The 11,716-nt window shown below is 44.8% G+C and overlaps 1 protein-coding gene across 19 annotated transcripts in view; it reads left to right on the plus strand.

Annotated features, from left to right (window-relative positions):
- BBX (BBX high mobility group box domain containing) overlaps positions 1–11,716 on the plus strand; it is a 141,413-nt gene that overhangs the window by 123,441 nt on the left and 6,256 nt on the right. For 17 of the 19 annotated variants that reach the window (XM_065675952.1, XM_065675957.1, XM_065675953.1 and 14 more), the window contains 3 exons: positions 722–808; positions 8,060–8,257; positions 8,940–9,132. In XM_065675952.1, coding sequence (XP_065532024.1) covers positions 722–808; positions 8,060–8,257; positions 8,940–9,132 — 478 coding nt within the window. The remainder of the gene's footprint in view (positions 1–721; positions 809–8,059; positions 8,258–8,939; positions 9,133–11,716) is intronic. The other 2 variants (XM_065675947.1, XM_065675948.1) reach the window with 1 other exon arrangement.

Raw genomic sequence — 11,716 nt, forward strand, 5'->3', positions numbered from 1 at the left:
CATTTGCTCACTCTCCCATGGTGGGATGGGGAAGAGAATCGGAAGGGCAAAGCAAGAAAAAAGCCCTTCATGGGTCAAGGTAAAGAGAGTTTCATAAGTGCAGGGAGGAGCAGGGGAAACAAGAGATGCAAAAGCCAGCACTCACCACCAACAAACTGATGCACAGCCATGGCTGCTTTGGAATAAACTCTCCCCAGTTCTGTTGCTGAGCATGACATTATATGGTATGAACCACCTCTTGGTCAGTGTGGGTCAGCTATCCCAACTGTGTCCCTTCCCAGCCTCTTGCACACTCTCAGCCTTGTCACTGGGATGGAATGCTTGATGCTCTGCAAACACAGTGCAGCAGTAACTGAAACACTGGTGTGTTACCAGAACTGGTCTGAAACACAGCACCATCCAGGCTGCTATGAGGAAAGTTTACTCCATTCCAGCCAAACCCAGTACGTATCTCAAACCCCTTGTTATAGTGTATGGCTAAGCTTTCCTAAGGTCGTCATTCTCCGAAACACTTTCTGTGCACTAAAGCACTGGGAGCTCATGGGTTGAAGTACAGCCTTGCTGGAAGCCTTCATAGCCTATTCTGGAAACAGCTGAGGTTTTGTGCTTCCCCACGAAGTGGTATCTTATATAGCGGAAGGGGAGGTGGTATAATCCTTAATGTGACTGTTGTACTCTTTTTAACACAGCTAATTGAAAGTGTTATTAATGTTGTCTGTAGGTTCATGCCAGTCTAAGAAAAAGAACTTTTTCTACAAAATTGTCAGCAAATGTAAGCACAGAAGGAAGCTTAATGTTCCGGACACAGGTACTGGTGCACTACTGAGATAAGGTTTTGGGCCACCTTTTCTCTCAATTCAGTCTCGGGGAGATGCCTCCAGAGAGAGAGAGGCTGCTCAGCTCTCTTTAGTTTTTGATTGCTTTGGTCCCTTATTTCCCTGTATGCTTTGACTCCACTACCTCCTGGCTCCAGTTGCTCATAGTACGTTATCCCAGTATGATGCTGTTCAGGTTTTACTTGGCATCTCCCCAAATTACAGTTTCCCTGCGCCAGGTGCCATGCAGCAGAGCTGACAAAGCAAGGGCAGTTCTACAGTTGGCCCTCAACTCTTTATCTCCCACACCTTATAGTTCTTTAGACCCTTGTTTGCTCTTGTCTCCATCCCTTCTGTATCAGAGACCATATTAGTTATTCCTTTGCTAGAGTATTTACCCAGGCCCCTGTTTCCTTTCCCTGTGATCTCCTGCTGTCTAGAACCTTGCAGACTGCAGCTGGTCAGAATGTAAGAGCTTATTTCTGCACCAGACCTCAGAAATATGAACCTAAACCTGGAAGTTTTTATTGAAGAAGTCTTAACCAGCTTTCCATGTAAGATAACAGGTAGAAGGTAACTTTGGCAGGTTTTTCTGTCCTTGGCTTGCTCTGCCCACTGTCCTGCTGGTATCTCTCCGAAGTCTTTTCCATATTAGAGTATTGTAGTCCTGCATACCTGTACACTCCCCGCTCTGAAGGGCATTTCCGAGTGTACAGTGTGGACAGGATTGCAGCTGAGCCTGTTCCCCTGGGCCCTTTCCTGGGTTTTTAATCTTATGGTGCCCACGCTGTCCGAATCATGCCCAGGCTGTTCCTTAGCCCTTCCACAGCGGAGTTCTCTCCCACATTGTCCCTATGGTGTGGAAGAGCCTCTCTGGTTCTTCTGCTCATTTAGGCAGCTCCATGAATTCCTTCCCTTTTTTCTTTCTCCCCCCCCCCCATCCATATCTGTCTCTAAGATAATGAAGTTATTATCCCCATCTCCAGCTCCCCCAGCCACCTTTGTGCTTCATGTCTTTCCATAAGGCTTGGCCATGTCGTTTCCTCTCCATTCCCAATGCTGTGGTTTCTGTCCTCTGTGGTGCACTTGCACTATTTCCCCCCACAGGCTCTGCCAGCTCTGCTGCATTCAGTGGTGCAGATACTTCAGACTCGCTTGCTCTGTTTGGTTGTATTTGTACAGCAAACATGTTATGGGAGTCACTTACGAGAAGTAATTGTCTCGTTTCCATGCTGATGTGAAAAAGGCATCCTACATTAACATAGCTTTTATGGGTGCCATTCATATTTTTCTGTTCCTGAATTAATAGATCATATAGGCAAATTAATAAGAAAAAATGGGTGTTTAAATTCTCCTATGGGAAAAGGAACAGAAAGTGTTTAATACATGATAGAGTAAAACACACACAAATACTTTAAGCGGTGCAGATATAAAATGTGGGCAAACAGAATGCCAGAACCTCCACTGGATTAAAAGAAACCAGCCTGTTTTGATAGAAAGTGAAGTGTGCATTGTGATCAAAGAGTCAAGTCTGGCAAGTGTTGAGTGCCCTGGCCTCAGTCCAGCACAACACAGAGGCATGTCCTTGGAAGTTAAGCATGTGAATAATATCATCATGTCTAAACATTAAAGATGTGTCTGCGTTTGCTGGAGTAGGGCCAGTTTGCCAAGTTCCTCCCGAAGACTGAGGCACAGACACGAGGAACTTCCCAGACTTAACACAGCCCACATAGAAATCATCAAAGGAAAACCAATGGATGTTTAGGAAAAACCTAGGTATATAGGTATAGATATATAGATACGTATTGTTGGGGAACTGCATTTCCTCTGAGATATGAAAGGGAAAGAACCTGGGGTCTTGCCTACTCTGAAGTGACACTGAAAGCAAAGCATTGATCAGCAAAGTGCAGTGTGGGTATGGTGGTGTACAGCCTCTCCATCATGTGCTGCCTGTGTAACTTCATCCTTTCATGAGTTCCTAGGCAGCAGGGCCCTAAACTCTTTGACTCTGCTGTCCCATGTTCTACAGTGTTCAAGCTGGGAATCCCGGCATCTTCATTTCAGTTCGAATACCCAAGGGTTTAGTGAATCAAACACTAAATGAAAATGTCAGCTCCCTTCCGTGGTGAGTCACAAGTCTGGAGTGTGTGGGTTTGGTTTTTATGGAGTTAATTTTGATGAAGGGAAGAGCTTGTTGAATTGCCTTATAACTGGAGGTACTTGGAAAGGTTGCTGTCAGCAGAGGTCATGCTGGAATCGTGTTTTGTCATCTTGAAGTATGTGTGCCTGCGTGCCTCTGTGTTTTGAATGATGAAAAGTGCAGTAAAGGCAGATTTCGATGTGATTGGATCGTGTTGTCTGGGTCTGTCTCTGGTTTTGGGTATCGGAGTGATTTTTGACTCCATGTGACCACATCGTACACAGTATGGCCAGTGCAAATCACCATGTTATGAGTTTGCAGGTGTTTATAGACACAGATACAGCCCAAGGAAAATGCCAACGGATGTGCTACATTCCCTGCTCCTAGAAGAGAGCGCGCAATAATGCAACTGAATACATTAAAGAGAGGGTGTCACTGCCTTAAGAAGGCTGACAGAAGCGCAGCTGGACTTGTCCCTCTTTGGGGAGGTTGAATGCCACTTAGCTGGGAGATTTATTTTCTGCCACACTGTCAAGGCTTTCTGGTGAGAAGCAATACTTTAAATACCAAGGGGTATGTCACAACTGCTGACTCCTCGCAGCTACATTTAGTGAGCTGTACGGAGGGCTCTTGCATGGTTTGTGTAACAGCCAGGTACAACGCTGGCCTTTGCACCAGAAGGGGAGAAGAGGAGCTGAATGTATACACCAGTCTCAACACCAGCTGATGTTTGAAGGACCCCCATCCGTCTCCTGTGGCTGGTAGAGCTGCCTGCCTGCTCCTCACCCTGCATCAGCTCTCCCACATGCACATCAGTCCGTGCAGCCTTAGCACATATGTTTGAGGGAGAACAGAAGGTGCAGAAAAGCAGCAGAGTGACCTTTTTGTTTATGCTTCTGTTCGTCCCCTGCTGAGAAAGCCCTATTGTGCAGGGCCAGGAGCCCAGAGGGATCCAGCAGCTCTGTGCCGCTGTGCCTTTGGCATCCCTCCAGGCTGGAAGAGGGCTTGGTCAGCACAGGCTCATGCAGCAGAGCTTTCCATCCAGGCAGCCGTTCCATACACCTGGCTTAACCATATGCTGCATTGCCAGCTGGTGTCTCTCTGCTTGTTAGTCCTCAGCCCTGGCTGCAGCTCTGTGTGCTGCCTGACCCCATGAGTGGCACTGAGCAGCCTCTTGTCAGAAGAGCTGGAATTTCCACTGGGATATAGGTCAGTGTGCTTGGCATCACTTCCCTAGTGAAGTCGTTCCCCAGGCACTGGTGGCTTGAAGGCTTGCTCTGCCTTGCTAGGCTTCCCCTTTATAACTTAATGAAGACCCTTAAAGCATTACAGCCCACCTTTCCTTCTTGATACCAGTGTGCTTAGACCCACAGAGCATTCATTCTCCGTTAAGTGGGGTTAAACGTCTGCAGTTGGCTCCAGTAATGAATCACTAAACAAACACTTTTAAATCTGCCTGTGCCTTGCTGGGGTTCAGTCTGAAAAGCTTGTGTGTGCTGAGTCCGTCCAATTGTCTTCATTTATCTTGTTCACAAATGTGGGGTCAATAGGACTGCACCTAGTCTGCATGCCTGCAGAACAGGGTAAACTGTCCATGCTGACTCTTAACAAATCTAGCTCAGGAAACCATCTGGCATAGAGTTCTGAATGCTTTTGTCACTGTGGTGTAATCATGCCCACATCTTCATATCATGTGCTCAACTCTGCTTGCAAAAATAGCCCTGTAGTTCTGCATGTGCTACTGTCATGCAGCAGGCTAACCACATAAATACCTGTTTGCAGGACTGCACAGTAGCTGCAGAACCTCCTTTCCTTCCTAGACAGCATTCCCCTGAAAATGAGCTGAGGTCTACATGGAGCAGCTCTTGAACACAGGACTGCGTGGAAGCAGAAGGGATGTGAAATGGATTAAAGAAATGGCTGAATTAAGATGCAGGGAATTAAACTTGATTAGCACTGTCTTTTCTGTACAGCAAAACCAAGTCCTGGTATGGAGCATCCATATGGATATATGTTTTGTAGCAGTGGGGTGCTGTTCCTCTTGAAGGAGGTGCAGGAGAGCCCCTGTTAGCGCCTACCTTAAACTGGTTGTTGAAGCATGGACTCGTTTCTCCTCTGGAGTTCAGTGCAAAGGGTCATGTGAGTGAAGCCTATGCATGATCTCCTCCAAGGCAGGTTTTATGTCTGCTTGAATAATGATCTGTGAAGAAGTCAATTAAGTGATTTCTTATCCCAACATGCACTAAGACTGCTTGAGAAGGAAAAAGAAGCCCTTCCCTTCAACACCCACCCTTCACCCACCCCCACCAAAAAAACAGAATCATTCATTGTTCATCTTTAATCCTTCCTTCACTACTGTATGGCAGCAACGTGATGGTGAAGCGATAAAGCGCTTACTTTAGAGCTAGAGGAGAAAAAAAATAGACTCAAGTCTCATTTCAGGGATTGAAAGAACTTATAACATGGAGAGGGAATATGCTTGCTACATCCTGGGTTTGTCAGCCACCTTCTGCTGTTAGTCAGACACACTGACATGGTTTATGCTGCCTTATGTCTTTAATAACAACGGCCTCTTTACCTTTAAAGGTTTTTTCTTCTCTTTCATTTCTTGAGCTTTTTGAGGCGTACAGTAAGAAAGCACATGTGAAAGGGAAGTACGTGTTGCACTGGCCAATCAAGTTAATTTCTAGTGACGTGACATGGCTTGTAATATGCAGCACATCTAATTAAAACCGTACCAAATCAGGCTTCTTCTTCTTGTATGTTGATTTCAATTCTGTCTTCATAATTTTCTTAATAAAAAAACAAAAGAGTGAGTTCTGTTGCTAAGATTAAAGCCATTATAAACTCAGTCAAGCCAGAATTCAGCAGCACTGTCTAATTAGAACAGATCCCCAGATCAGAATTAACAAATAGTGTTGGACTACAGCCGCACCATTGCATTAATACATAATCAACACTTATGAATTCCCAAATAAGAAATCTATAGAGAAAGCAGTCCATTTCATTATACATTCCAATTAAGATTTTGGTCTCGGTCAGTGCAATAAGCTTATCTGAACATCTCACTGTTAACCCGGTTGAGTTATTTGAAAGTCACATTTGCAGTCCTCGGTGCTTCTGCTTAATTGGCCTGTTAAAGGGCAGATCTTTTCTTGTGATTTCTCTTCCTGTCTTTACAAGAGGCAAGTTTTACAGCATAGCTGTGCCCTCGAAAGGTTTGCAGCACAGCTAAAGGCTGAGAAAAGCTAATTTAAGCTGAGTGCTTCTTTTTTCTTTTACTCCAAAATAAAGAGCGTGCACAAGTTCAAAACCGTTTTACAGGAGAAGGTACAAAGGTGAAGTACGAACATAAATGAATTAAGGTTTGGAACGCTTCCAAATCTTTTTACACCTGTGTACTAGACCTGATTGTATTCCTATGCCATAAAACATTAAAAGGTCCCTTCGTGCTTAAAATAGCAAAGTGTGACAGCTAAGATCAAGTGTGTTACAGCTGTTTGCTTCATCCAGTCCACATCCTCACACAGTTAACAAGCTAGCAAAAGCTAGAGGTTGTATGAGCCTTATCTTTGAATAGGAAGCTCCTTAAATCTACAAAACAAACAACAAGCAGTAAAATGCACACTAAAATGAAAGAGGGCAAAGTCCCTGTAGGCTGCTTGCCTGTTGTGCACAGTTTGTGGGGTCGGGTGTCCCTGAGTCTCAGTGTAGGAGGTTGGTCTTGTTCAGTGTTCAGCCTTTCTGAAAGGTCAGTTGTTTGCACTCAGGCTTGAGTTTTGTGCATGTGATTTTTGCTGGTCCTGCCACCCAGAACGTGAGCAAACAGGTCTTAAACGCATCTTTAAAACAGGAAGGACAATTGGAAGAGATTTTGGGGAAGAGAACGCGAACTGCAGACACAGTGACAGCTGTGAAATAGATAAAGAACTGTTGCAAAGAGGTGGTGACGGGTGGTAAAGAAAATGAGGAGCTGAAAGTGCAGCCGGGAAGAGGAGGTGCAGGCGTTAGGAAAAAGTATGTAAGCATTCAGAATGGCAGTGCCCTGGGAAAAAGTACCAGGAGGACTTGGTGCAGGTGCCATGAGTGCTTCCAATTTCACACCAGGTTAGACCGGCACCTGTAAGAAATTACTTGGGCATTCCATTTGCCATAGTTTTTTCCTAATCCTGGTTTATGGTGATCACAGGTGGGGGAGGCCTCATAATACTTCTATTAGGGGAGGAAAAAGGTTGAATTTATGGACTAGTGATACCCTGTGCTATCAAGCAGTATGGCTCATTAAATCAGTGGAAATTGCAAGCGATTGGTGACTATGCACTGATCTCAGGCTTTGAAAGCTTAAATAGGATTTGCGATGACTGTCTGAACGATTTCATCATGAACAAGATTAAAGTGACTGTTTGGTCAGGTGACAGTTTGTGATCGTGTTCCAGTTCAGGGCAGAAGGCTACTTAAAACACCAGTACTGGTAGCACTGAGACAGATTCAAACTGCTCCTTCCTTGTTCTCTGACTTCATTGCAGTGTTTTATCCTATGGTGACTTCCCTTCTTGTTTTTAGCATCCTTACCCTCAGCTGTGATCCAGCTCTGCTTTTGTATTTGGGGCCTTTTGAGAGCTTTTTAAGGTTTGCTGGTCTGTAAAAGGCAGTATTTCCCTCTGCGTAGAGGAGGCGATGTAGAGTGACTACAGAGGGAAGAGTAGGGCTTAGTCAGGAATTCCTGAATCCTGCTTGTGAGTGCGTCTGTGAGCTCAGATAAGCTTATGTGACGACCGTTATTGTTCCTTAAATACATTTTGTCTCCTAGCTACTCGCTGGCATCTTCTGTTGTAGAGTGTTTTGTACAGACTGTTTGATCCCCTGCTCCCACTGAAGTGCTACTGCCCATCTCACAGTTTTCTTTGCAAATATGAGAAGCTTGAACCTTCTGGGATAGCTTCTAAGAGCAAACATCTGCACCATTTGGATCGTATCATGCCGTGGGTTATGCTCTGAGTACATGTGAGGGAAGGCTTTATGCTGATAGATGCAAAATGGTAAATGAGCACAACTAGTAGCTGAATTATTCTATGTGTAAAACTGCGTTTTTGTCCTCTTTCAGCCATACTTTCAGAAGACAGAATTTCCAGTGAGTCTGCCTGGAAGAATAAAGTATCTATATCTGCCCTAAACACTCCAGAGCCAGCAATGATGCATGAGCCTTTAGTTGGCAGCCAGAAAAGGAAAGCAAGGAAAACTAAGATCACACATCTCGTCCGAACAGCAGATGGTCAAGTGTCACCAGCAGCAGGGACACTGGGTAAGGAAATTGGAGCTTAAATTCTGTTAATGGTTAGAGAAGGTTTGGGAACACAAGCAACATATCTGGGAAGTACTTTTCAGTTAGTGTTCATCCCTGCTTAGAAAGGTCCTTCTATAAATACAAGCATCAGTCAATTGAGAAATCAGTCCATAATTGCCAGATTGTTTTGTTTGAATGCCCAGATCTGTCTCCTCTTCCTGAGTATTTCTCTTCAAGAACTGAGAGCTGATACAGTGGAAATGAAAATGGAAAATGGGAAACAGTTACCTTTCATCATACTTTTCCAGTCCAGCAAAGCAATTACGCTGCACCTAGTTACAGGATGTAAAAAATGGAACTCCATAATGTGACAGTCAATAACACAGTCCTTGCAGGAGAGCTCTGCAGTTAAAATAATCTTTCAGGACTTGTGTATCTAAAATGCACAGAAAAGCTCTCTGGCCTGACCTAAATGATCAGACTCAGTTGAATGCAAAATCAGTAAACTGCTTTATAAACCCTAGTACCGTGCTTCTGCCAATAGCTTGGGTCAGAAGGCACTGCAGCATGAATCAGATTACACTTGTAAAATCAAAGTACTGAAAGCAAGGATGCTGTTAACACCAGAGTAGTCAGCGTATTGATGGGCTGCTGTGAATATAAGGGTTGGATCTGCAAGCTTAACTTTCTGTTATTGCAGAGGAGAAGCTGAAAGAGCTGCCACAAAATACTCTTCAGAAAACACAAAGTGCAGAAACAGATTGCAACAGTGAATGCTCCAGAAATGCAGACACGGAAGAAAACCATAGTATTACATCAGATATGCCAGCAGTGTCTGCGTTTTTTAGCTTAGCTGCTCTGGCAGAAGTAGCAGCCATGGAAAATGTACACAGGTATGGTTTTCTTTTCCCCTCGTTGTTGAAGTGAGTAGTGTGTGGCTGCCAGCTTGTTCAGAAAACACGTGAATTGCAGACTGTTTAATTTGGCCTGTGTTTCCTCTTCCACAGCTTGCTTTGAATGTCTGTTTTACACCACGTGCTTAGTAGTGTTCAGTCTTCACCTAAATGACAATGTAATCTATTTCAGTGCTCAGTAAAATGGTGCTCCCTGGTAAGCTTACCTACCAATTTTTGTATGTAAACAGGTTCGTATGTTCCTTGAGACCCTAATGATTGCGTGTTTCTAATTCTCAGATGCCATTTGTCAGATAATAGCAAAGTTAAATAGCTATTGCATGCTCATTTGTAGGTTTCAGTGGCCTGAGACCGTAGAGAGAATTCCACATAACTTCAGCTGAAGTTTCTGTACTGAGCATGGCTGAAGGAAGCTAACTTGTTCTTTTTACTCTTGTGCTTTGCTGTGTAGGAAGCAAAGCGTCTGCAGAATGGCACGGGGCAGAACAGCACTGGGTGGTAGAAAGCCATGTTAGCTTGGGTTGGTCCTCTCAGTTACTGAGTAGACCATCCACACAGATAAGGTGGAGAATGTGCAGGTTACTTAGGGCTGTTGGATCAGATCCTGCATGCTGGACCTGTGATGGAGGGAAACCAGTGACGACAAGTCCTCCTTGGCTCTTAATTATCCAGTGTTGTTCTTCTATGCTGCAGCTTACTGGAGATGAAACCCCATCCTTTGCTTCAGTGGAAAGTCAGCGAGGAAGCGCTGGGCCAGTTTGAAACTGCCACAGCCTCTGCAAATGGCATTTGGGAGATTGCTGCTGCCTATAAAACTCCACAAGGCAGCAGCTGATGAAACCTGTTTACTGTGGCCCCAGTGCCCGACTCATTCCTGTGTGTCCAGGCTGCACATCAAACACAGAAAGGTTTTTTAGGTGCGGGGCCCTACAAGAAACAAAGTCATCTGAACCCAGCCTGCGAGCTCTTCTCTGCAGAAGCTGTTGTCTTGCTTAAGCAGCACTGGTTTGGGTGAGAAGTGTTTTCACACACTGAAGTCAGCCTGGCCTTTCCTCCCAGCATTGCAAACCAAGCGTCTTGTACCAAGACAGCCAAAGTCTGAACTCTTTTCTGTCATTTTCTGTGGCCAGAAGTGACAAAGGGAGATTTGGGGACGTGCTGTGCCAACCTCTGTTCTTACTCACACCCTTGTGGTTTCATTGATTTCCATTAACACTGACCAGAGTTGCTCAAGGGCAGCAGGATTTGCCTCGCTGTGGTTTTTCCCTCTGTGTTCCTTTAGGAGTTCGTATCCTCCTCTCGTTCCTGTTGAAGCAAGCCAGTGTTTTACATAGCCTTCTGTTGGGTCTTTCTTTCTTACTCCCACCTTTTGTCATCTCATCATGCAGCTAGAGTAAGGTAGCACCTTCCATGAGGCCTGAAAACATCGAAGGGGCAGATGTCCAATGACTGTTGCAAACTCCAGCTTGTCATCACCCTGGATGACAACGGCAGAGGACTCTTTGCAGTAGTAACTTAGCCATGTCTCTTGCAGACTTGGCAAATGGAAGTCAAAACAGAAACCTGACTCTGATGGGCTGGATGCTTCTCTGTTCTCTATTCTGTAAACTGTTTGCTGTCTGTTGCAGCTCACTTCTTCATTTGCAAATAGCTGGAAATGAGAACATTAGCATTAGCGTTAGAGGTTAACTTGATGGTTAGAGGTGTAGAGGTTTGCTTGCTGTTGCTTCTTCAGTGTCTGATTTTAACTCTTAAGGATTTCACAGAGTCTTGAGCCATGGAAGCCAAACTCCTTTATAATTGTAATGGGATCTTTGTTGGAAGTGGCAGCATGGTTTTCATTCGAAGGCTTCTGTTTAGCTTTGTTTACCTTGAGCATGCCCCAGTTAAGCACTGGGAGCCTGAGCTGTGTTTTATGCCAAGGCCACTTCACAACACTCTGGCTGTGCAAAGCACATTGGTACCTCTGTTTCTGCTGGGGTCCTACCTGTGCCAGAGCCAGGTAGAGTGGCCTTTGTGTAAACAAGAAGTGGGCCCCAGGTTTTTATTGCTGCTAATGACACATACTGTAACAAAAATAGGACCTGACTTGTGAGGTTAGATAACAGGCGGTGACGTGCTTTGTGTGTGTATTTTAAGAGGCAAGCTGTAAAGGAGCTCTCCCAAGTCCATCTGCTACAACGATTGATGTTGGATTTCCAGCACGTAAATCTGGCGCAGTGTATTTTTATGATACCCTGTGGCGGGGGATCATTTGTAAATTAACACTGCTGTAGTAATGGAAGAGATGTTGTGCTGGGCTGATGAAGTGTTAAGTCATGAAACTTGGAGGAATCCCAACGTGGAGCTCTGCCGATTAGTGTCTTTCCATATTGCTTAAAAGCTGGCTGTTGACTCACGTTAACATGGCACATGCCTTTGTGCATTTCCCTTCTTTTGCCACAGGTGAGCTGTACTTTCTGCTGCTGAGGGCTCTAAAAAGTGCACGTAACAGCAATATATGGGCCCAGGTAGCAGCAGGAAGTTACAGTGCTGTAATGTTGGATGTTAAACCGTATCACGT

Source organism: Lathamus discolor, chromosome 4, assembly GCF_037157495.1.
Source record: "Lathamus discolor isolate bLatDis1 chromosome 4, bLatDis1.hap1, whole genome shotgun sequence".
NCBI lineage: Eukaryota > Metazoa > Chordata > Aves > Psittaciformes > Psittacidae > Lathamus > Lathamus discolor.